General features: G+C 33.6%; 1 protein-coding gene across 5 annotated transcripts in view; it reads right to left on the bottom strand.

Annotated features, from left to right (window-relative positions):
- Nucleotides 1-27,405, bottom strand: part of LOC114349276 (uncharacterized) — a 599,066-nt gene that overhangs the window by 56,029 nt on the left and 515,632 nt on the right. The window contains exon 1 of one of the 5 annotated variants that reach the window (XM_028299663.2): nt 14,677-14,766. The exons of the other annotated variants lie outside the window; for them this stretch is intronic. Within the exon in view, the coding sequence (XP_028155464.1) occupies nt 14,677-14,709 (33 nt within the window). The 5' untranslated portion in view covers nt 14,710-14,766. Of the gene's footprint in view, nt 1-14,676; nt 14,767-27,405 lie in introns of those variants that run through there. 5 annotated transcript variants of the gene reach the window in all.

Genomic DNA, 27,405 nt, shown 5'->3' with positions numbered 1-27,405 from the left:
GGGGAAAGATTATTGGTCTTATGGACCAAGTAATGTTCTCAGAGGGACATAGCTGTAGAGCTAGGCGTAACACAGGGCGTTCTGTCCAAAACCTATGCTAGGTAACAGGACTAAGAAAGCTCAAAAATATAGCAAGGCAAAGTCACCAAAAAGTAATAACGGCTCGCCACGATCGTTTAATTGTCCAATCAGCTGGAAGACACTCAACCATTTCTCACCTGTAGCTCCAAAGGCAGCTGTTGGAAGCTACAGGTGTAACTCTTTCAATTGAAACGATAAGAAGAACAGTTCGTGCCAAGAAGTATACAGCAGGAGACAGTTATGGGTTCCCAAGTTATCCAGGCAGCACAAGATTAATCGCCTAAATTGGTGTCTTCACCACCAAAACTGGAACATTGACAAAATGTGCTATTTTCAGAAAAATTTAGGATTTGTGTAAAATCATATGACCCACGAAATCGTGTACTTAGAGGTCGAGGAAGACAAGCAAGAACGAAAACTGTCAGTTCTGTTCACAAATATACAAGGGGAACTGTAATGTTCTGGAGAAGAATTGTGATCCGTAAAAAACTCCATTAGTTTTCATCCAATCAACTTTAAGTTCTCACAGGTATGTTGATAACCTGTAGTTAGGCACTGGAAAGGTGCAACGGGAGAAAATTTAATTTTCTTGCATGATAATGGACCTCCACATACCATTAGATTGACTAGAGACATCATTGAAGCAGAAGATATCACTTGTTTGGAGTGGCCTGCATGCTCACCCGAGCTTAACCCTATAGAGTATTTGTGGGATATGCCCAAAAGAAAATTTAGAGCTCGCCGGGATAATTCACAAAACACCGCACGGCTAGTACAAGCTGCTCTTGAAGGATGGAGCAACCTACCACAACAAAATGTTGATAATTTGATTAGAAGCGTGCCCAACGCAAACTGAAGCTTGCTTAAGGACTAGAGGTGATAATACTGACTACGAAGAAAAACAAAAAAAAAATAAAAACAATTTTAACATTATTGGTTTTACATTGAAATTTTTTATGCTATTAATATTGAGCGTAAAACAACTAGATTCAATTTGTTTGTTAAATAAATTGTTTTATTTAATTATTATGTATTTGTTATTAAATTGCTTTAAAATAAATATTGTTTGACTTCGTGTGCTCGTTTTTTAAAATTAGCCCGAAATAATATGAAATATTAGATGATTCCATATAAGTTTGGGTGTGTGGACAAAAAGACCAACGTTGGAGTGTCACAATACAACATTAGAGACCTTACGAAGCTAGACTACCAAGAGGAAGACTACATATGAGATTAGCACATGACATAAAAGCAATAGCCGAACACTTTGGAAGTACGTTGCTCAGGATAGAGATTGATGGAAGGAGTTGGGAGAGACCTATCTCTATAAGTGGACGATAGAAGGCTAAGAAGAAGAAAGAAGAATGACTTACAGTTTAATGTCAATTCCGAAAGACAGCATAGGAAATCTGTACTAGATAAATTACACTCAGTGGTTTACCCATTGCCTTTCAAGAGAGATGACCTTGGTCGTCTGTGTGTAGGAATCTGTCTTTCATAATTTACCACTAAACACGAATACACTCATCTATGAGCATTCTAGGACATTTCTCAAACATATATACCTAGAAACATAAATTGCAGTAACTACCACAACACGACCAACATTAATAGAATCAGCAAAAACCTTCGATCAGTACAGATTGCTGGTTTTGAAACATGGAACTGAAACATGAGCGTTTAGCAACAGCATACTCCACAAACTTCAAGTGACTCAGAGAGATGGAACGGAGAATGCTCAACATTAAACTCAACAATCACAAATCGAACGAAGAAATAAGACGACGATCAAAAGGTGTTCCTTTTGATATGGTGTTTAACATAATGTGTTCCAAACGATATTGTTGTTGAATGTTAAAATGGAACTGGTCGGGACACATAGGAAGAATGGATGGAAAACGTTAGACGAAGCAAATTCTTGAATGGCGACCAAGAAAAAGTAAGAGAAGTAGAGGCGACCTTAAACCAGATGGACTGATGACATCAAGCGAATGGCTGATAAAATAAAATGTGTTCACTTGGTTTCAATAATGAAATCTGTAATAATATATTAAATCTATATACTAATAGAACAGTATGGTTAAAACATCAAAGAAATATACTACACGGACCAAGAGTTGTAAATCAAGGTCTGCCACAGGGTTCAGTATTAAGTCCAACATTATTCAACTTATATTCTGCTAGTATTCATAGTTTGTTTGACGAAAATATTAAATGTTTACAATATGCAGATGATATCTGTATATACTCCACCCAAAAAACCTACGACGACTGTCTACGATCATTGAGGCATATAGTTGAAATTATTATACAATGGACAAATGAAAATAATATGACAATGTCCACAGAAAAATCCAATATTATGTTTTTCACCAGGCATAGGTTGCGCGCACCGGGAAACGTAACCTCGAGTGGGCGTACTATACCAGTGGTGAATCAGTATAAGTATCTAGGGATAGTACTAGATAATAAACTTCAATGGACTAAACATATTCAATACATCAAAGGTAACTGTGAAAAAAAAAATAAATATACTAAGGTGTATTACCAACAGAAAATGGGGTGCAGATCCCAAAACAGCTTTATTGTTCTACAATGCTTGTATTCGGTCAGTCGTGGACTATGGGTGTTGGATATATGGATCAGCAAGCAATACGAACTTAAAAATTTTAGATCGGATACAATACAGATGCTTGAGAATATGTTTAAGTGCAATGGTATCCACTCCAATAAACGTTATGCTAGCAGAGTGTAATGAAATCCCATTAAATTTACGTAGACAATTTTTAGCTCAAAAGTACTGCATAAAGCTAAGAAACACTGAGTCAGACCTTTTAACAAATCTGGCTTTATTAAACATGGAAAACTTAACTAGTAAATATTGGAGAATAAAAAATTCACCACCACTAACAGATGCATTCATTGAAACCAGGAATTATACAGATTTACACAAGAGTAAATTATTACCAATTTATAAATTTCCGTATAAAACTTTGATAAAAAACCCAGAATCATAATTCCTAAATATACAGAATCAAATCATTTAAATAATATTTTAGTAAAATCTATACTGAGCGACTTTGTGGATTACACAGTAATTTATACAGACGGTTCTAAAAATCAAACAGGAGTAGGATGTGCTATGTATGTGCAAAATACCCATCAACATAATAATTACAAATTATCTAGTATTAGTAGTATTTTTACAGCTGAGATTATAGCCATCGAAAAAGCTCTAGAATGGATCAAAGAGAATAATATTGAAAAAGCTGTGATAATAACAGACTCCAGATCTGCAATATATGCAATTGAAAATACTGATTTTAGTTCATACAAATCAAAAATTTTATGTAATATAAAAAATAATTTGTCTAGAGTGGAAGTAGTATTTATATGGGCAAAAGGGCATGCCGGTATACTGGGTAATGAGAAAGTGGATGAGTTAGCCAAAGATGCAATAAAAAAAGGTGAGATACTAACTCACATCTTATCGACAGATGCAATAAATGACGTCAAAGTTAGAATAAATAAAATATGGAAAAAAGAATGGAAAAATATTACAAGCATGTCAAAAAATTTATATTTTTCTTTACATCAAGAACTTCCTCTGCCACCTGAATACATATTTAAATATAACCTGCCAAAGCAAGATATTTCTACTATCATCAGATTAAAAACTCGACACGGGAAATATGAGGCACATCTGCACAAATTAGGAATAATTAATTCATCAGTATGTTTTTGTGATAATGTTTCGATTGGAGATTTAAACCATATTTTCTTGGAATGCAAAATTAACGAGAGATATATAAATAAATTATATTACAATTTACGACAAACACAAGTTCATTTTCCAATTAGTATAGAATATCTACTAAGTTGTCATAAAATGGAAATATTTAAATTACTCATAAACTACTTGAAAGAAACAAATATAATCATTTAAGTGAAATACGTATAAATATAACAAAACTAATAAATTGAGGTAAAAATAAAATAAAAATCTGTGGCTAACGGACTCGCATCCAAGCCATTTTTTCTCACACACACACACACACACACACACACACACACACACACACACACACACACACACACACACACACACACACACACACACACACACACACACACACACACACACACACACACACACACACACACACACACACACACACACACACACACACACACACACACACACACACACACACACACACACACACACACACACACACACACACACACACACACACACACACACACACACACACACACACACACACACACACACACACACACACACACACACACACACACACACACACACACACACACACACACACACACACACACACACACACACACACACACACACACACACACACACACACACACACACACACACACACACACACACACACACACACACACACACACACACACACACACACACACACACACACACACACACACACACACACACACACACACACACACACACACACACACACACACACACACACACACACACACACACACACACACACACACACACACACACACACACACACACACACACACACACACACACACACACACACACACACACACACACACACACACACACACACACACACACACACACACACACACACACACACACACACACACACACACACACACACACACACACACACACACACACACACACACACACACACACACACACACACACACACACACACACACACACACACACACACACACACACACACACACACACACACACACACACACACACACACACACACACACACACACACACACACACACACACACACACACACACACACACACACACACACACACACACACACACACACACACACACACACACACACACACACACACACACACACACACACACACACACACACACACACACACACACACACACACACACACACACACACACACACACACACACACACACACACACACACACACACACACACACACACACACACACACACACACACACACACACACACACACACACACACACACACACACACACACACACACACACACACACACACACACACACACACACACACACACACACACACACACACACACACACACACACACACACACACACACACACACACACACACACACACACACACACACACACACACACACACACACACACACACACACACACACACACACACACACACACACACACACACACACACACACACACACACACACACACACACACACACACACACACACACACACACACACACACACACACACACACACACACACACACACACACACACACACACACACACACACACACACACACACACACACACACACACACACACACACACACACACACACACACACACACACACACACACACACACACACACACACACACACACACACACACACACACACACACACACACACACACACACACACACACACACACACACACACACACACACACACACACACACAAGCGAATGGCTGGCCACGAATGGATCAGTGGTATCATGGTGCCGGAACTCGCCGGAACGCCGTTCCGGCACTGGTTAAGAAAAAAAAAATAGAGAATTTAGGTTTTGTAAATAAAACACGCATTATAGAAAACGCTCTCTATATTTCTATACAGTACAAACAACGATTTACTCCATCCTCCTGGTGGATCGTTGTAGGCCTACTACTGCCTAGTGTACGAAAACAAGAGTATACGGCCACTTCTTTGATCTGTTAGAATTGCAAAAAAAGGACAATGTTGATATTGGAATCGGGCTACACTCTAGAAATACTGCTGCAGAAATAATTGCAGAGTCAACAGCAGTAGGCTCAAAATCTAATCTAATATAGTGTATTTAAAATGTGAGTTCAGCAAAGAGTAGAATCCTCATTTTTTGTTCTTAGAGTTGATTGAACCGAGCAGTCAAACATCTTAGGTAATTGTTGAACGTTTGCTAAGTAGTCCAAGTAATGAAGCTTAAAATAGGACAAAACCTCGCAATTTTTACAGAGTGGATCGATTTGCTTCAAAATTTGAGAATAAGTAGTGGAATAAAAATCTATATCATGCCAAAAGGCGCTTTTACCATGGGGGTGGTAGCCACCCCATCTCGGGGGTGGAAATTTTTATTATATTTTGACCGCAAGAGTTGGTAAAAACATTCATTATAAGCAAAAAACGTTCTATACATTTTTTTGATAAAATTAGTAGTTTTCGATTTATTCGCTATCGAAAGTGTTAGCTTTATATCGAAAAAATCAATGTTTTTGATCAGTTTTTTGCTAATAACTCAAAAAGTTTTCGTTTTATCAAAACAACTTTACTTAATAAAAGTGTACCTTTTAAAAAATAAACAAAACCATTTTTTTTATTTTCTTTAAGACCAATAGTAATCGAGCTATACTTTATTATATGTTGGCTCTCCTTCGTCAAATGCAAAATATTGTAGTTTCAAAGTCAAAGGACGGAAAAGCTATGCATTTTTTGAGGATGAGTGGTTGAAACTAACTTAAAGTATTTAAAAATATGTACCTCCAGAAATAAAAACACAGCTACCCTAACAACAGCTACAGCTAACAAAATTAAGTGACTTATAATGAAAAGAATGTCAGTCCTATGTTTTTCATCAAAAAAGTGATTGTAAACAACCCCCTAATTACCAACCTAATTAAAATTTGACATTGAGCTGATTTCATTTTCTTGATTTATGTACTGATAATAGGTTCTAGAAGTTTGATCGGCTTAGAATGATTAGTTGAAAAAAAATGGAGTTAAAAGCGAATAACGAGTTTTTGTAGTTTGGTAAAAAATGTCTTTTCTTCAGAATAGAAAGATTAGCATCAGAGATATGACAAAATATTTAAATATGAAATTATACTTGGTTTACAAAAATTGTTGTTACGGCAAAAATTAAGTGAGCTATTGACAATTACAACTTGTAATATCATGCAAAAACCACCTTTACCAACTCTTTTAATGGCACCTCTTTTTGTGACTGAGAATTTTAAAAGGATTTAGTATTAATAGCTCTATAGATCTTGTAAAAACCTACAAAATTATTTTTTAACAAACTTTTTAAGATATAAAATAAAAAAGTTACGGTTAAAAAATCAATATATTTTTTTGAAAAAAAGAGGAGAAATCCAATTTGAAGCATAATAATGTAAGTTAGTGGTGTTTTTAGTCATTAGCCTTATTTATTCTCCTTTATTTATGTATTATTAATGGATTCTAGAAGTTTGACTGGCTAAGAATGATTAGGTTTTAAAAAAATGATGTTTAAAGCGAATAACGAATGTTTGCAATTTGGTAAAAAATGCCATTTCCTTCAGAATAGAAAGATTAGCATCAGAGCTACGAAAAACTGTTTAAATATGAAATTGCAGTTAATTTAATTCCCAAGAACTTGGTTTGATAACATTTGTTCTACGTCAAAAATTGAGTGAATCGTAAATGAGTATACTATCGAAAAACATTGATTTTTTAGATACAAAACTAACACTTTCGATAGCGAATAAATCAAAAACTTTTAATTTTATCAAAAACATGTATGGAACATTTTTTGCTTAGAATGAATGTTTTTATTAATTTTTTCGGTCAAAATATAATAAAAAATTTCCACCCCCGAGATGGGGTGGCAACCACCCCCATAGTAAAAACGCCTGTCGGCATCATATAGATTTTGATCCATGGACTATCCACTACTTACTCTCAAATTTTCAAGTAAATTGATCCATTCTGTAAAAATTGCGAGGTGAAAAGCTTTGGTTCCTGGACTACAGCTGTTTGAAAATGAGCGGATTTGATTATTACTTAAAAGAAAATTGTGTTTCATTTGCAAGTGATGTGCCAGCGTCATGTTGGGTAAAAAATCACTTGTAGTAGGGATGGTGGTTTTTGACAAAACACCGGTTTTCGGTTCTACCGGTTTTTATTGCTTACGGTTTAACCTGGCGATTATAACCGGCCAAAAAAAACCGTTTTTGGAAAAACCGGTTTTCGGTTTTTTTAATCAAATAGGTTACAAAGTTACATTTACAATACACTTTAGTTTGCGATACTCCATTCGACTCGATATCAATATGATCAAAATTAGTACTATCGAAAGAACATGTATTACTTTTAACACGTTTGTATATTTGTAGAATAGGTACATTTTAACTCATTTAATACTTGCTGTATGAGTGTACCGTTTTGAAAACGTAGCGAAATTCTTGGAGATTCGTATTCATAATCAGTAATTCGATATTCATAGTCAGAGCATTATTTTTGGTAATCAGAAAAAGTCATTCACCCACTTTCAATGTCAAGAGTTAAGTGTGGACAATAGATGATGTTTGCGTCTAATTCAACCAGATCACTTCTTATGTAAATATTATGATTACAAATACCTTTTCAAGGAAATATTATCATAAAACTTAATAATTGTTTATGGCTGATGTGAGATTGCACTTTCAGTTTGCTTTTGTATTTTATAAAATAAAATTTGAATTATGGTTTTGTTTGGAATAATTACTTGAGAATAATAATTATGATTGGGATCCAAAATAATACCTAACCTAATCCTAATCACGGTAAAAACCTAATAACCGGTTATTGCGAAGTAAAAAAACCGGTTTTATGTTTAAACCGGTAGGTTTTTCCCATCCCTAACTTGTAGCTGAAAGATTGCTTGAGATGTACCCAGATATTATTTTTTTGCATTGCATGAATCATAGAATACAGCTAGCCTTAAGTGATGCAGTTGATGAAGTTGTAGCCGTAAATCATTTTCAAATATTTATGGATAAAATATACTCCATTTACAGTAAGTTCCATTTACAGTAAGTCACCAAAAAACCAGCGTGAACTATCCGAGAGTGCCTCAAGGCTGGAACAACAACTCCAAAAAATTGGAAAAGTTTTAGGGACTCGATGGGTTGCAAGTTCTTGTCGTGCGGTTTCGGCTGTGTGGTATGGTTAATCTGCCATTTACAACTACAGTAGAGCGTCGATTATCCGAACGTCGATTAACCGAACGACCGGTTATCCGAACTCCCGACTCCCGCGCCCCGCACTCGAGTACTGAGCAAGCGTTAGTAATTAACGCTTGAAATATCTTTAATTTTCTTCAATTGTGTATCCAAAAATATGTTATTGCAAAGACTGCACTTTTTTGTTTAATTGCTATTTGTCATTATCAAGGTATAAACAAATATAACAGTTATATAAATATGGTTTTTATTCACTTGTGGATAAATATGTATGTATCTCAATAAAGTTCGATTATCCGAACAAATCGATTTTCCGAACGCCCATGTCCCCCAATTAGTTCGGATAATCGACGCTCTACTGTACTTTGAAAAGGCGAAGACAGACAAGAACAGAAGTTCTACTGAAAGATTTATGTACTGGGGCATATCAAGGCAATTTTCATCATTACAGTTTCTGTTAAATTTAGCCATTATGTATGACATTTTGGCGGAACTTTCGATGATTGCAGAGGCTTTGCAAAACAGAGAAACTACTGTTGTTATGCTGATAAATTTATCAGAAATAGCATAGGATTTTTTGAAACTCTGAAAAAAAAGCCTGGAACCAAGAGTCTTGACGCTTACATTGCTGAGAAGGACGGTAATTTCAACAATGTCCCCATTACAAACAATCCAAAAATTGCGACCATCAACCACAAACAACTGACAACAAGTGTAATAAACAATTTAACTAGAAGAATGTTTACTACTAAATCCAGTCATGAGTCAACATCAAGCGCCTCTTCAAACTGTAAGCAACAATATGATTCTCTTCTATCGGATTTAAAAATACTGTAAAAAAGTTAAGGAAAGTGCGTTCCGGCAATGCTATTTTTGCCATGACACCACTGGAATGGATGCATAAAACAACGAACAGAAATGACTGGACATGCCTAAGGGAGGCTTACATCTGGCGATGAATAGAATAGCTATTGGTGATGATGATACAAATTGCACTGATTGCATTATTCAAAATGAACTTACGAGAATATTGGAAAATCAAATACACATTGCACCTGGTTAAACGTCATTGACCATGCATATTACCATACGTATGGTAGAACGTTCTTCTTCTTCTTTACGTGGCATCTCCGCGACGAAGGTTGGCAATCGTCATTGCTATTCTCACTTTTGATACTACAGCCCGAAAGAGTTCAGTTGAGCTGCATCCAAACCATTCTCTGAGATTTCTCAGCCAGGACATTTTTCTCCTACCTACTGCGCCTTCCTTGAATCTTTCCCTGCATAATTAATTTTAGGAGTTCTTATCTGTCACCACGTGGTATATGACCCATGTATTTAAGTTTTCTTATTTTGATGAAATCCAGTATCTCCCTGCTGTTCTGTATTCTCCTTAGTACTTTCTCATTGGTTATTCTGTCTGTCCACGAGATTCTCAGCATTCTCCGATACGTCCACATCTCAAATGCTTCCAATCTATTAAGGCATTGTTTATTGAGAGTCCACGTCTCCACAGCATACAAAAGAACAGAAAATACATAACATTTTAGTACTCGCTTTCTACAGAAAGCCAGTTCTACTCGGTAGAACGTTATGCATATTTAATAGTCTAGTCGCAACATAGGGGGTCCAGTGGGCACTTTTAGGTCGCCGCGATTTGATGGTGGTATTGTAGGTTTTTTGGGTCGCTGAATCCAATGGAAGTGGTCTGGAAACCCAAATGTGGTGCATTTAATTGTTATTAACAAATTATGGTAAAATTAGGTGTTTTTTAGGAATTATTAGAAGCCCTGTAAATAAATCGATAGTGTTAAGGTCTCCTCTGGTGTATTTTTGGTCGCTGAATCGAATGTGACTGGTCGCGATTACTCAAAATGTGTTCTTATTTTGTTAATAACAAAATAATTGTTTATTCGCCGAAAAACTCGAAATGCGTTTTCTACAGCAAGTTTGTAATCTTTTTCATAGTATTTTTATACGCTAATTTGATTGTCACTAATCGTGATAGCTAAGGCCGATCGTCCATTGGAAGCGTAGTCGCGCGACTCGAAGGTAGTGCGTATACGCCCGTATAGAAGCGACTAATCCTAATAACTAAACAACGTCCACTGCAAACGACTTTGAGCGACCGGGCTCGGCCGACCACAAGCGACTGATCCCTCTAGAATGGGATTAGTCGCTGGTAATCGCATGTTGATGCTACATTGGTTTGCAATAAATATATTTGCAGGTATTTTTAATATTGTATTAATTTTCGATAATTGTGTTATTTTAAATATGGAAATTGATAACGAAAAACTGATTAGTGCCGTTTATGAAAAGTCTCCGTTGTGGGACAAAACGTGAAAGACACAAGATATCATTCACGTGATGTTCAAAGGACATTGTGGTCGAAAGTTGCAGAAGAAATAGGTGCTAGTGATAAGAGTTTTTAATATTATTATTTTATAATCTATAATTACAATGTAAACGAAAAATAAAAAAAATAGAGCGTGGCACTTGCGAGTGCCGACAGAAGTGAATACTTCTTATAGTTTTAGGATTAACAAACTTTCGAAAGAATTTTTATTCGAAATTTTTACAATAGTAAACGTCTTATATCTAAACCAAGTAAATATAAAGTTATATAAATCTTTAAATTATTTTTATTAACAAATTACTAAGGGCCAGTTGTTCAATCAATGGTTAACTCATGGTTTAAGTAAACCATGATTAAATTTAATTCGAAGATTATTTCTAATTAAGTTGTTCAATGCAGGTTAATTTTCGGATTTATTAAACCCAAATACTGAAGCAGTGACAATGTTGCCAGTTATTAATTAACGCCTTGGAACAAATTTTATCATGATAATTGTACCGAAAAATAATTGTTCTGTGGTATAAACGATAGTGTTCATGACTTTTGACGCAATGACGCCCCCATGTCAGTGATTATTTTCGTGTTTTTTTAATTAAAATTTCAAAAAATGGAATCAAAATAATAAAAAAAGATAACTACGAGCTTTACGGCTGATGAAGAAGAAATATTAATACCTTTTGTTAAAAAATATAAACATATTCTCGAAAATAAGAAAGTGATGCAGTTACAAATTACGAGAAAATGAAAATCTAACTAGTTTGTCCTGAAATCGGGTTTGGCCGGTAATTTGATATATTTTTAATTAACTATTATAAATAGTTTACCTATTTGTAGGATGAGCTATCCTGTCTCTTATACGATCAACAATCATAAAAACTATTTCCTTTGGTACACGAAATCTATTCAAAAACTATTATCTCACCACTTATGAAAATGGCTTTCTTTTACTCGAAAAATAGGATTCTTTCGTAGAGGAAAAAATTATATTACCAACAGCTAAGAAGTCTTCGTCTTCTCCATCTTCAAAATCAAAGGCCCATTATTAGCAATAGCCATCATTATTATGTAGACACTAAATATAGATTATGTTAAATCTTATCTACGATTTAAAAGTAGCAATAACAACACAATATATTATAGTGCAATAACTATGGTTGTTATATTCTGGAATTTTCTTGACAATATTTAATTTAAAAAGAGAAAATAAGGTTACAAATCTCTAGTTAGCACTAGATTAAGATAATCTCTGGTTAACAGATGGTTAAGTGTTAAACTTGCATTGAACAACGCAATATTACGTTTAATTGAAGATTATTTTTAATCTGAAGATAATCTCCAATTGAACAATCGGGCCTTAATGTTTTTTTTTCAATTTGGTGAAAAATGTAATTAAATACTGATAAAGTATAGTAAATATTTCGTGTAAATTTGAATCGCCAACAATATATGGAAGAGTCGATTCCCGCTAAAGGGGAGGCCATTGTACAAAGGTACAAACCTTTTTTTTTAAGTTAATAAATAACATACATATTTGTGTAATAAATTATTCCTTTCAAACTATGCTTTCTATGTATATTTTACACGCTATTCACAAAAATACACCTTCTTTTGATGATGAAAGTCAGTTTGACAGTCGCGAACTAAGTAGTATACAGTCGTTTGCAGTGGTAGATACCAGTCGCTCAGTCGCATGATCGCACATACACGGACGTATACGCGCTACCTATGAGTCGCGCGACTACGCTTCCAATGGACGACCGGCCTAAACCACGTTCCGACTTTGTTATTAATAAATTATTGCAAAAATAATGGTTTACAGTACGTTTACTCACGGTTTTTGCTCTAAATAAAAAAAACCACCTGGAATGACATGAAACTTGGCATGCACGTAGCTAATATATCAAATAAAACAAGTGATATTCTGCCGATGTGTGCTTTTACCCTGGGGGTGTTTCACCCCGTTCCGGGGTGAAAAAAGAAACCTTTAAAATAAGTCCAGAATTGGATAAACTGATTAATTCTAAGCAACTTTTGTTCTATACAGTTTTTTCACCAAGTCAATACTTTTTGTGTTATTTGCGAGTGAATATGTTGAATTTTCAACAAAAAAACAAAAATAACTCGAAAAGTATTGACTTAGTGAAAAAACTGTATTGAACAAAAGTTGCTTAGAAGTAATCAGTTTATCCACTTCCGGACTTATTTTAAAAGTTTCTTTTTTCACCCCCGAAAAGGGGTGAAACTCACCCCCAGAGTAAAAGCTGACATCGACACAATATCACTTGTTTTGTTTGACGTCTATACCAAATTTCATGTCAATCCAAGTGGTTTTTTACAATATAGAGCAAAAATCGTGAGTGAACGTACTATAAATCGTTATTTTTGCAATAATTTATTAATAACAAAGTCGGAACGTGGTTTAAGCTATCACGACTAGTGGCAATCGATTTAGCGTATAAAAATATTATGAAAAAGACTAAAACTTGGTGTAGATAGCGCATTTCGAGCTTTTCGGTGAATAAACAATTATTTTGTTATTAACAAAATAAGAACATATTTTGAGTAATCGCGACTAGTTGCATTCGATTCAGCGACCAAAAATACACCAGAGAAGACCTTAACACTATCAATTTATTTACAGGGCTTCTAATAATTCCTGAAAAACACCTAATTTTACCATAATTTATTAATAACAATTAAACGCACCAAATTTGGGCTTCCAGACCACTTCCATTGGATTCAGCGGCCCAAAAACCTATAATACCACCATCAAATCGCGGCGACCTAAAAGTGCCCACGGCACCCCCTATGTTGCGACTAGACTATGAATAATTGTCTTCTATAAAAAGGAAACAACAATCCTAAACATTTAAGAGGATAAAACAAGACAGAAGAAAAAACAAGCAGCAGTAGCTAAGGCAAAAATTACTATCGTGTTAGCCAATCTTCGAAAGATTGGCGCCAAGATAATAAGATGTTATTTTATAGGTTACAATAAGAAAAGCAGTCAGCATTTATCCACAAGACGTCAAGCGTATTAAGATATTAGATAAATAGGCTATTCAAATTTCATTACATAATACCGTTGAAAACCTAGCTAAAAAGTTACAAACCTCACAAAATATTAATTAACTATTTTAATTATATTCACGAACGCACTACAAAACATTTTAACAAAAACCATAGTATTAGACCACACTTACTGTATCGCTAGTTTTAATGGCGAACTCAACCATACTAAAATTGAATTATACTGAGCGCTCACCGTAACAAAATCAACAATAAAAGTGAACGTCCATCTGAGGTATTCCCATTCATTGTGCTGCCATCTATTCATTGGCGTAACTATGGAGTTGTGTGAGTTTATTAAAGAACCGTTTCGAATCTATAATGCAGAAACCGATTCACACGTCTATAATGCACATTATCTGACTTGAATGAATGTATAAAATATTGAACTGAATACAGTATGTGTCAAAACAAAAACGGTAACAGTTTAGCATTTCACGTGGTCTTTTGTTGTGTAGGAGTAAACTGTCATGTACAATTTAATTTCTGTAAATTATCAAACAAATCCTTTAGGTCTGGATCCCGCGTAACAAAAATGTTGATTAATAGCAAGCTGAAAATTTGTTAGTAGCTTAAGGGTGTCTAGTCGGACAAACTTTGATATATTGAAACACTGGAAGAGGGGAAGTTTTAATTGTGGAACAGGTTAAAAATTTGGAACGTCAGACTACGAAAACGTCAGGTGTATTTTGTCCGACAGAACTTCCAATTGATTTGTTACCCTTTCATTAAACTCTGATGAAAAAATCAGACTGCTATTACTAACCAATATGATTCCTGTCATTTGACATATTCTTCGTGTTCCACTCATTAAAATGCCCAGTTGGTGATAAACACCAGTCTGATTTTAACATGAGAGTTTAATGAAAGGGCAACAAATCAATTGGAAGTTCTGTCCGACAAAATACATCTGACGTTTTCGTAGTCTGACGTTCCAAATTTTTAACCTGTTTCACCATTAAAACTTCCCCTGTTCCAGTGTTCCCATATATCAAAGTTTGTCCGACTAGACACCGTTAAGCTATTAACAAATTTTCAGCTTGCTATTAATCACCTTTTTTTTCTTATGCGGGATCCAGACCTACTTCGTTAATAAATGTTTTCTTGTACATTCATTCTAAAATATAAAGGACAATTTTGTAACTTCTTCTTTTTCTTAAGGTGCCTTCTCCATTACTGAAGGTTGGCTAAAACTACAGCAAGCTGCTCTCTATCTTAGGCGGTTCTTAGTATCGAATGTGTATCCATTCTCATCCAGTCTCTTATGTTCTTCAGCCAGGAGTAATTTCTTCTTCCTGGACCTCTTCTTCCTTCCTTGCATTATGGGTCGTAAAAAGGTGTATCTTTCTCCTCTGTAAATATGTCATAGATATGCCCTGTGTAGCTTACTGGAAAATTATTCCAGGCTAAATTCAAGCATAAAAGTTATGACAAAATTCTTGGCTTTGTTAAAATACTTTTAGGACCTTTAGAAAAATGAAGTCAGAGTCATCTTAGCCTCACTTCATAATGCACACTCTTCTTCTTCTTCTTCTTAAAATGGCTATCCGTTCCGGATGTTGGCGATCATCTTGGCTATCTTGACTTTATTTACCGTAGCGCAGAACAGTTCAGTGGTAGTCGTGTTATACCACTTTCGTAAATTTTGAAGCCAGGAAGTTTTTGATGATTGTGATAAGCCAAGTGTTGTTCTGTTGATATTAAGATATATGGATGTGCGGTGTGCTGCAAGATACACGTATACCATATACTCAAATTTCAAAGACCATTATAATAAGTCGGATTTTTTTATGGTTTAAGTTTCTGCAGCATAGGTGGTGATAAGAAAGATACAGCACCTGTACCAGACGCAGTTTCGTTTTCTTGGTTATGAGCATATCTTTCCAGATTTTAGTAACATTGACCGGTGTTGATATGATCATTGTAAGGCGTCCATGTATTTCTTCTTCGCATCCACCATTATTTGTGATAGCAGAACCTATAATATAATTGAAACGGTTAACAATTTCATAACCTGCCACGTTTAGTATTTCCGGCTGGTTATTTCCAATTTCAACAATTATCATTACCTTGGTCTTCTGTCGGTCCACGAATCTGCGATTCGTCAGTCCACGAGATCTTAAGTACTTTCCGATATAGCAACATTTCAAATGCTTCCAATGTTCTCTACATATATTCGTTCAGGATCCACGATTCAATACCGTAACAAAGGAAAGTACAGTTGAGTCCGCGAGTCTTTACCCGTGCGTCATCATTTAAAGCATACGAAATAAGTCGGAAATTTATTTCACTCAACAACAACTGACAGAAAGTGGCTACTGTTCCGATTACGGGTTTTATTATAAAATTTGACGTTATCAAATATACAGAATGTCAAATGTAAGTTTTGCTTCAAAATTTTTGTGCAGAATTACAGCTACATTTGAAGTAGCTTAATAAATTCTTTTATTATTATTGAATAATAAATAAATAAACAATTTATAAAAAAATTCAATAACATATTTTATTTTTGTTATTTTATTCACTTTGACGGAAATCTAAACACAATCATTTCTTTACTGTGTGAATGACGTTAGCTTTGTATGTTTTAAATATTAATTGCCAAAATATAATTATTTACCTTAAAATTTCAAAGCCCAATATAAAATTAGTTGTGAAAACAACTGTTTGTGTAATATAAAGATACTTCAAAACGCAAAAATTCGACAAAAACCGCAAAAAATGCAACTGACTGACAGCCACAAAAGTAAACAAAGCAGAAACGTCAAAAAAATAATTGTGCTTAAAATATGAAAACATGCCGAATCGTCTTTTTTTGTACCTATCTCTTTTCAATGCACTGAGTCTAGATGGTTCATAAAAATAACATGTGTTTTTACTTAATAACAAACGGCAGCTGGTTTGTCATGAGTTTCATGCGTGGAAGAGAATGATGCTAGATAAAAAGTATGTGTTTTATTTCGCCAGGTATTAATGACGCACGGGTAAAGACTCGCGGACTCAACTGTAAATACGTAACATCGCTGCATTCTTGCTTGTATCCTAGAGCGAGGTTACGGCTCTGGGAGGCCTCATCCGGTTGAAGGTATATCTAGCTTTTTCGTGGGCACTCTTATATCCTGCGTGTTAGTCCATTATTAATTCGTTATCGATTAACACGTGGACCCCGTAATATATAAAAAGCTTCCCCACTTCTTCTATGAATTCATTATTTTGTAGCTTCTCCGGTTTCTCACCGGTTATTACGTTAAAAAAAAAACGGTTATAACCGGGACCAAAGACCACCGGAAAAACCGATTATTGCGGAGTAAAAAAACCGGTAATAGGTTATAACCGTCAGATTTTCCCAATCCCTACTGTGGAACAACATCGTACAACATTGCTTCCGTGTCACTGCTATGTTCTCTGGATTGGTGCTGATTGTTCTCAAGTTTTTAAACCCAAGATTTGGCGAAAAAATACCGACCACCAATAGAGAAATTTCAACTAAAACATTTGTTGTTTTGATTACTAATCATTACCTTATCATACCTTACAGGGGTGTGTGGGATCCCGGACGTAGTATCATATTATATGTTAGCTATAATTTCTCAAAGTTTTAACATCCAGTTGTTATCATTTTAGTAAAATGTTAGTTACCAGGTATTACACCTCGAAGCCTTTAATCTTCAATGTAGTTTTAATCTTAAAACAATTAAGGAAATTGCATTTGTATGAAATAATTACCTATAAATAGTCCAGAGAAATAAGATTTTTCTCGTGACACATCCCCCTCCAGGCCGCAACCAAATTGTTTGAGTAGTGTGTACATCTATATTAATAACCTATATGTTTCCTGCAGCCGATCTTGATGATATACATAGTTATAAACAAATGAAGATCAAAAACGGTAAATTTTCGCTTTTTTCGTCTATTACCAAAAAGTTAAGCATTTTAAACAAATTTGAGAGTAAGGAACTCATAAATCGTATAAAACACTTCAATATGGCGTTCACTGAATATGTCTATCCTTATTGGTTGCTTAGAAAATTGCAAAATAAATAACACATTTTGAGTTTTTACAAATATTCATAACTTATATAAAAATTAACTTAGATCCTTCTGATTATACGGAATGCTGAGACTTCTTATCATTAAATTATATTTTAAATTTCAAAGCAATTGGTCAAATAGTTTAAAAGGTATTTAATTTGTTTATCCCAAACTCGTTTTTTTGTAACACTATAAGTCAGAAAATTATGAGGTTGTACGGTTGCAGTAATAGTTCGTACAGTTTATGAAAGAAGAACATTTATACTATTAACTTAATTAAAAAAACTGACAAAAAGTAATTTTAAACAGTGTAAAATTATTTTGCAAAAACATGTCGATTTTTGCTTACTTATAAACAATTAGAATAACTTTTTAACCGTTACCCGTAGAAAAATTATTTTTTCATATTTAGAAAGACTGAATTTTTATACACATTTAGAAAGAAAAACAATTGTCCTAGGACAATTAGGGACGAAGTTAGTGGCCCCTTTTTTTAATTCACATGTTCTTGCAAAATAATTTTGCAATATTTAGAATTATTTTTTGTCATTTTTTTTAATTAAATTAATACTGTAGATCTTCTTCTTTCATAAACTATCCAAAGTATTACTGTAACTTCATCATTTTCTGACTTATAGTGTTGCAAAAAAATAATTTGGGATAAACAAATTAAATTAAATAACTTTTAAAATATTTGACCAATTACTTTGAAATTTAAGATATGACTTAAACACCAGAAGTCTCAGCATTCCCTGTAATGAGAAGGTTCTAAGTTAATTTTTACATAAGTTATGAATATTTATAAAAACTCAAAATTTATGATTTATTTTGCAATTTTCTAAGCAACCAATAAGGATAGAAATATTCAGCGAACGCCATATTGAAGTTTTTTTATACGATTTATGAGTTCCTTACTCTCAAATGTGTTTAAAATGCTTAACTTTTTGGTAATAGACGAAAAAAGCGAAAATTTACCGTTTTTTGATCTTTATTTGTTTATAACTATGTATATCATCAAAATCGCCTGCAGGAAACATATAGGTTATTATTATAGATGTCCATACTACTCAAAAAATTTGATTTCGGCCTGGAGGGGGTTGTGTCACCAACATGCTATTTTTTTTCTTATTTCTCTGAACTAAAAGTTTGTAGTTAAGCTGAACTTTAGTTTAGCCATTATTTCAATTTGTACGAACTAATAAAAGTACGTAATACCATAACATGCGCCTAATTATTGCCCCCGGCACTGGCCGCACTAAGAATATTACAAGCATGTTCCGGTGATTAGTATCTGTTCTGAAGAAGTACAATCGCTCAGGTTAACGAAGAAGATGAGGCTTACACGGTAGTAATAAAACACCGTTGAAATAATTTGAGTGCCAACAAAGGCAAGCCATGTTATGAATGCTTCTTTTTAAAATGTATAAGGTGTTTTCCGGGGAGCTTGAACGCATGCAAATGTTGTTATTGTAGTGTTTGCACTTGCGTGAGCTGCATTTAATGAAGAATAAGCCAGTTATAGCCGAAGTAATTCGGAACGGAACTATAGAATAAGAAGTCTAGTCTGGAGTCATAATACCACATAAATGCACTCCCTCGTTACTAGGTCTATGAATTTTACACGTGCGTCATCATCATCATCATCAATGGTGCTACAGCCCTATGAAAGAGCCTCGACCTTCCCAAGTCTATTACGCCAGTCTTTACACGTGCGTACTCAGATTTATATTATAAAATAAATGGTAAAACTGAAAAAAAAAGCATGAGAATTACAATAATTATAAAAATAAAAGAAAATAGTTAAAAATATTAATAACAGTACCAAAAAAAGATTATTGGGGAAAAATCGGGGAAAATGGAAGAAAATAGCAAGAGTAACCAGAAGTTATTCTACAGAACGCTGAAGACGATAAAAACACAAAAAAAAAACAAGAAATATACAGTATTAAAAATAAAAATGGAGAATTATTAACAGAAACAAAACAGATACTTAAAAGATGGAAACAACACTTTTCATAACCAATAGCAGGTATAAACCAAAACGATATTATTGGAAAATAAAATAATATATTGTTAGATAACACAGAAAACAGAATAAACAATGAAGAACTAGAAGAAGCAATAAATACATACCTTGACGTATGGAAAAGCTCCTGGAGTGGCTAAAATAACAGTAAAAATTATAAAAAAACATGGGAAAAATGGAAAAAATGATTGCTGAAAATATTGAATAAAATATGGATAAATTAAAATATCCCGGAAGATTGGAAAATGTCATTAATCTTCGCTTTGTTAAAATGCTCTTAGAGCTTTAGAAAAATGAAGTCAGAGTCATCGTAGGTACTAGATGCACTCACTTTATAAAGCTGCGGCTAAAACTTGCCCTGATGGAATACAGTGTTGCCAAATTTTGGCTGACAGAAATGTCACTTTTGGCGGGCAATTCAAATTTCAGTAAGTCACTCAAGGACAGTAGACTTTAAAAAATAATATTTTCATTTTTTTCAGTTATTTCAGTATTTATGGAGGACGGAGGCTACTGATTGATAATTCCGTTCATCTTAGATGTGTTCAATTGTATGTAATTATTATAATATGTATAATATGCAAATATTTGTTTGTATGATTGTTTTTAGACTACAAATAACAGAGATATAATATAATACCATACATTAATTAAAGAATAGGATTGAAATTGATGTCTATAATTTTATTTGTTGAAGTGTTTAAATACCAAGAGCCAGGAAGGATGTACTAAAACTGAAGAACAAAAAAAAGGAATACATGATATGGATTAATAGTAATAAGGTGTAAGGTGTACAGAAAAATGAAACGAAAGCTTAAGAGATAACCAAAACAATGATAATAAATAACAAGGAAGGCCTAAACAACAGAGAAATAAAGTGCAATCAGATAACATTAAAAAAAGTATCAACCTATGAATACCTAGGTAGGGAGTATAATAACTCACGACGGGAAAATAGACGCTGAAATTGCAAACGAAGGAAACAAATCGACACGAATATTTTATACCTTAAATAAACCCATACTAGGACATAAATACATACAAATGGAAGTGAAAAGGAAGATGCATAATACAATAACAAGACCAGTAATAACCTATGCAAGGCGAAAATTGGACAATACAGAAGAAACATGAGTCAAAAACAGAAGCAATGGAGGTGAAACACTTAAGAATGATTGCAGGAAAATGAAAATGGGGTAGAATAAGAAATGAAGAAGAGAAATAGAGCCAATATTATATCACATCCAAAATAAACAACTGGAATGGTATGGACATATCATAAGAATGAAACCAGAAAGGATGGCCAGGAAAATTCTGGAAATGGGAAACACAACAAAAAGGAGAAGAGGACATCCTCGAAAGAATTGGAGGGATCAAATAGAGGATATAGTACATGTACGAGGGAAAACGAAAGAAGAAATGAAAAGCCTAGCCAAAAACAGAAAAGCGTAGAAAAATGGGTGAAAGAAACAACGGACCATAATCCGACACCGTAATAGGCATAAGGAAAAAAGACAAGAGGAATAGATAAACTGAACGAACATTCATTAAAAATTCTTGTTTTATGTAAATTCTATCTATAAAATTTACATTTATATTGAATTTAAATATATGGATTTGTTGATACTTTTTTCAAAAAAAAAAAAGAAGTCCGACATAGAAACAACAGTTCAGAATAATTATAATTATTTTATTTGTTCTTAAAAATATTACAAAACTAAAATAAAAAAAAATGAAAATAAAATATACAAACCTACAACCACCCATTTAATATGAATATACCTTTGGCCGCCCTTTAATGGTAAATTAATTTACAAATGCTTGTAAGAACAATGTAAAATTAGTATGGCAGAGGATCACCAGAAAATAATACGAAATTAAATAGCATTTCAACTTATTTTTGTAACTCTACACAGAAAGCAAACATTTTGTTTTTATTTTAACTAAAACTTTGGTTTAATAGTAAAGTTTTTATTATTATTTTGTGTATCTGATGAAACGCATTTTTTTAATACTTAAAAACTTAAGTACATAACATCAATTTTTTGGTGGTTTCGGTCTACCTGGGGTAAAAACTGAACATACTTTTTTATGAGAAAATGGTGGGGAGTCTAAATTTGGGATTTAATATTGAAACAATGAAAAAGTGAAGCTGAAAGTTTCAAAATTTTATGTCTATTTTGTATAACAAAGTATAATAATATGTCCTTAGACTACTCGTTAAACATGTCTTACACAAACATATGTCAAATATCATCAAAAGCTAAACGAGTTAAAAATATTTACTATAACTTTTTTCTACTCCCGCAAGAAGTAAATTTAATGTTGTTCATTATAAAAATAAGATATTTATATTTTTAATTAAAAATATATGTTTTAATACTAGGTAATACATACAATACTGGAAGTATAACATTTAAAATGAAAATAAACCAATAATTTTATTGCATCTATAAGTAAGCATCCTATGATGGCCACATCTACACTAAATTTAAAATTAAGATGCAGTAGAAATAAACAAACCAAGACAAGTTAAATGCTACTATTAGGAGCACTCCCGAATCATAATTCACAATGTACAAACTTTGAAAATCATGATTTGGGATTTACAATGTATATACATTGTAAATTATGATTCAGGAGTGCTCATAGTAGCATTTAACGTGTCTTGGTTTGTTTATTTCTACTGCATCTTGAATTTAGTATAGTATATTTCTATAAATATTTAGGTAAATTTAAATACCAAAACAAAATATAATATGTTATTACCACTGAATGTAAAAAATATTTAAGTACAGTAAAAACTATTAAAACTCTATTTTGTCTATTTTGTGAAAAGTTACTATTCACAAAGTTTATTTAGCAATAATGTATCAAACCCGGTATTACCACATCTGCGAAAGACAGTACCTCCGTTGACTAGGGTAGGTTTGTGACTATGGCCACTAATGTAAACACAATGAAATTCCAGGTTAATGTATGTAAGTGTAAATAATATGAAATGGAGATTTATTATTTTTATAACAATACAATAATTTCGATGGTTAAACAGATTAGGTTAATCTTCATTGTACAGATCTATTTATTCTTACGAGATTTTTTCTTAGAACACTTAAAAATCAAATGCACATTGTTTCTCACTGGCCCTGGGAATAAAAATTATGGTTACTATTGATTTGTACACCAAGTTACTTCAGGCAGGTAATATTTATATTAACCATATACTTTGTTTCTATAAATGTTTAGATCAATTAAAAATGGTCTTCATTTGCCAATCTGTTAACATTTTTTCAACTCATGTACCTACTGAATGTTCCATTAATTTCACATTTTCCCTAAAACAATATCAATATAAAATCAAAAATATTCCTTTCATGATTGCATTTATTTTTGGAACTTTACATACCTTATACTTACATTTAACAAGAGTAGAGACATGTTTACATTTTCCACTATTTTCTGCTTTACAAGAACATAACATTTGGCTAATACTCATGCCATTTGTGAAAGATAGGGTTCCTTTAATTTCGTGGGGATTGGACCTTACTGAAGGAATAAACAATATTATATTTTGATGGTATGCTCAGAACTTTCCTATATTTTTCCAGCCAAAACAAGATGACCAGAGTTTAAAACTTCTTGAATTTTCAGTACCCAAGAACTTCAAATATCCCACGATACCACTTAACTTTATGACTAAAAAATAGAACCAAATAGAAAACAGAACTTCAACAAAACAGAACAAAACAAAATAGAACTTTGAAAACAAAACCAAATTTGTTTTTGACAGAATGACTTGAATGACAGACGATTTGTGACGGAACGGAACAGTAAATTAGGCAACAGTTAATCTGGAAATCTCACCGTAGGTGGCGCTTGTGTAGTTGGAGGTCACGTCAACTCTTCAAATCAATCTATTTCTACTAGTCCAAAAAGCCACTGCGAATCTACTACGAAAAATATTCCGATTCGGATTTTTTGCACAATCTTACTCAAAAGGGACCCCTTTTAACAAATTTGCATGTTGCCAGGACCAAAAGTGGGTCAAAAATATTTTAAACGTTTTACTTTTTTTTTCCTAAAATTATTTTTTTTGCATGGAACAAAGTTTGTTTTAGATTTTTTGGATCATTTCAAACAGAAAAGGTCTTTAGTGACTTCTCTAAAGTTGATAGTTTATGACATATAAGCGATTAAAAATTGAAAAATTGCGAAATTGGCCATTTTTAAGGGCTCAAAAACTCAGTGAAAAACTGAAAATTTAAATGTTGCCAAGGTAGGTAGATATTCTGTAAACATCGATTGATGAAATCCCGAAGAGTTTTTCCAATACAATATTCAAAATTCTTTTGTTTTTTAATTGCTTATCAAGCGTGCGCGACACTATTTTCCACCGTTGCATGTGTATACAGTATGATGCAAATGAAAGGAATAAATTCGTTATTTCGTAAACCGGCAACTTTAAGGAAAAATCCCGAAACAGGTCGATTTTTATTTATAAGTTATGATATTGTGCCATATATGGTATACTAGTGACGTCATCCATCTGGGCGTGATGACGTAATCAATGGTTTTTAAAGTGAAAATAGGAGTCGTGTGCTAGCTCATTTGAAAGGTTCTTCAATTCTCTATTCAGTAATATAAACATTTACATAATTATTTACATAGGGCGGCCAAAAATTTTTTATTAAATTAAATTATTTGACAAAAAAGAAGAATGTATGTAATTTAATTAATTCAAAATACAATTTACTGCTTTCACAAATCAGAAAACAAAGTTTATTTCACAAATATACATTGCTTTTCGCTCAAATTAAATGTTCAAACTTCCAAGAGGCAGGTGGCTGGCGGGAGCTGACATGAACATTGAATTTAATCGAAAAGCAATATTTATTTGTGAAATAAACATTTTTTAGTGTTCGGGTAACAGTAAAATGTATTTTTAATTAAATAAATTACATACATTCTTCTTTTTTTCAAATAATTTAATTAAAATCTTTTTTGGACACCCTGTATAAATAATTATGTAAATGTTTATATTACTGAATAGAGAATTGAAGAACCTTTCAAATGAGCTAGCAGAAGAGTAGAATCACGTCAGTACGATGCACATCGCTACTCAGGTCAGCCTGCCTCGCTCACGTCGCTTGGCTGGTGTTGGAGCCCAGAGCTGTCACTTCAAGACTTGGAGAATGTCCGTTCGGTGGCCTCCTTAAGTACCTCTCTGCCTGGGCTGTTTTGAAGAAGTGGAAATGAGTGGGGCTCGTGATGCGCTGATGTTGGAACTCCCACGGTTCTAGAGGTCGGTGCGCTGCTCGCGGCGTATCATTACAATAACATAACAGATTCGGAAAATAATTCGTAAATACAAACGCAAATATAAAATAATTAAAAAGACGTGTGTATTAACATGATTCATATTCTCCACCCTTTTATATGGAGTTAAAGCATGGATAATTACGGACGCAACTGAAAAAAGACTTTCCAGCTTTGTTTTATCGAAGAATATGGAAAATATCATGGACGCAACACGTAACAAACACGGAAAAATTAAGAAAGAAGAAAAAGGAAAAAAGAAATACTCAATAATATGAATGAAAAAACAATAAGCTACTTTCCAGAGGACTATCCAGAAATTATAACTCGCTATCGAGACCAATCCAATAGCGAGGGAAACTTTTATTGAGATATTCTTATTTCTGTTGTCGCATGTTGTAAAGAAACATGTTCCTTTATTTAGCCATGATTTTTGGTTACACAGGCGTGACTATGTCATCAAATCAAAAAGTGCGTGTCTGGGGACAGTTACCTCGCCAGTAAAAATAATTTTATTCAAAAATCTTACGTAGGGGATAAAATGATATGGTCAATTGTCCTCATATAGAATTCATGTAAGTAATTGTTGTCTAGTTCCAGTCTTTATAATCTATATGATACCGAGATTTTTAATTTTCTACTTTAAGAGCGGCAATGCTTTCTTTTACCCTTCTAAATACAGGGTGTCCCGAAAAGGTTGGTCATAAATTATACCACAGATTCTGGGGCCAAAAATAGGTTGATTAAACCTGACTTACCTATACACAATAGTGCACACAAAAAAAGTTACAGTCCTTTGAAGTTATAAAATGAATATCGCTTTTTTTCATATATCGAAAACTCTCAGAGATTTTTTATTGAAAAAGGAGATGTGGCATTTTTATATCAGTAACATCTTAAAAAAAATTAAAGTGGAATTTGTGCACCCCATAAAAATTTTATGGGGGCTTGTTCCCTTAAACCCCCTCCCCCAACTTTTGTGTACGTTCCAATTAAATTATTATTGTGGCACCATTAGTTAAACACAATATTTTTAAAACTTTTTTGCCTCTTAGTACTTTTTCGATAAGCCAGTGTTTATCGAGATATTTTGAGTATTTGTCGAATCCACCACATATTTGTATATTATGGTTAAGTACGATTATAGAGACCTGTTAATAATCTGAAAATTTATTTATAATTTACATTTTTAGGTATATTTTGAAAAAGAAGCAACATCTCGATAAAAGGTGACTTATGAAAAAAAAAGACTAAGAGGCAAAAGTTTTAAAAACACTGCGTTTAACTAATGGTACCACAATAATAGTTTAATTGGAACGTACACAAAGATTTGGGGGGTTTAAATTAACAAAACCCCCATAAAATTTTTACGTAAATATATTGAAAAAGAAGCCGCATCTCAATAAAAACTGGCTTATCGAAAAAATACTTGGAGGCAGAAAAGTTTTAAAAACATTGTGTTTGACTAATGGTAGCACAATAATGAATT

Source organism: Diabrotica virgifera, chromosome 3 (genome assembly GCF_917563875.1).
Source record: "Diabrotica virgifera virgifera chromosome 3, PGI_DIABVI_V3a".
Taxonomy (NCBI): Eukaryota; Metazoa; Arthropoda; class Insecta; order Coleoptera; family Chrysomelidae; genus Diabrotica; species Diabrotica virgifera.
This window is presented reverse-complemented; position numbering and strand designations above follow the sequence as displayed.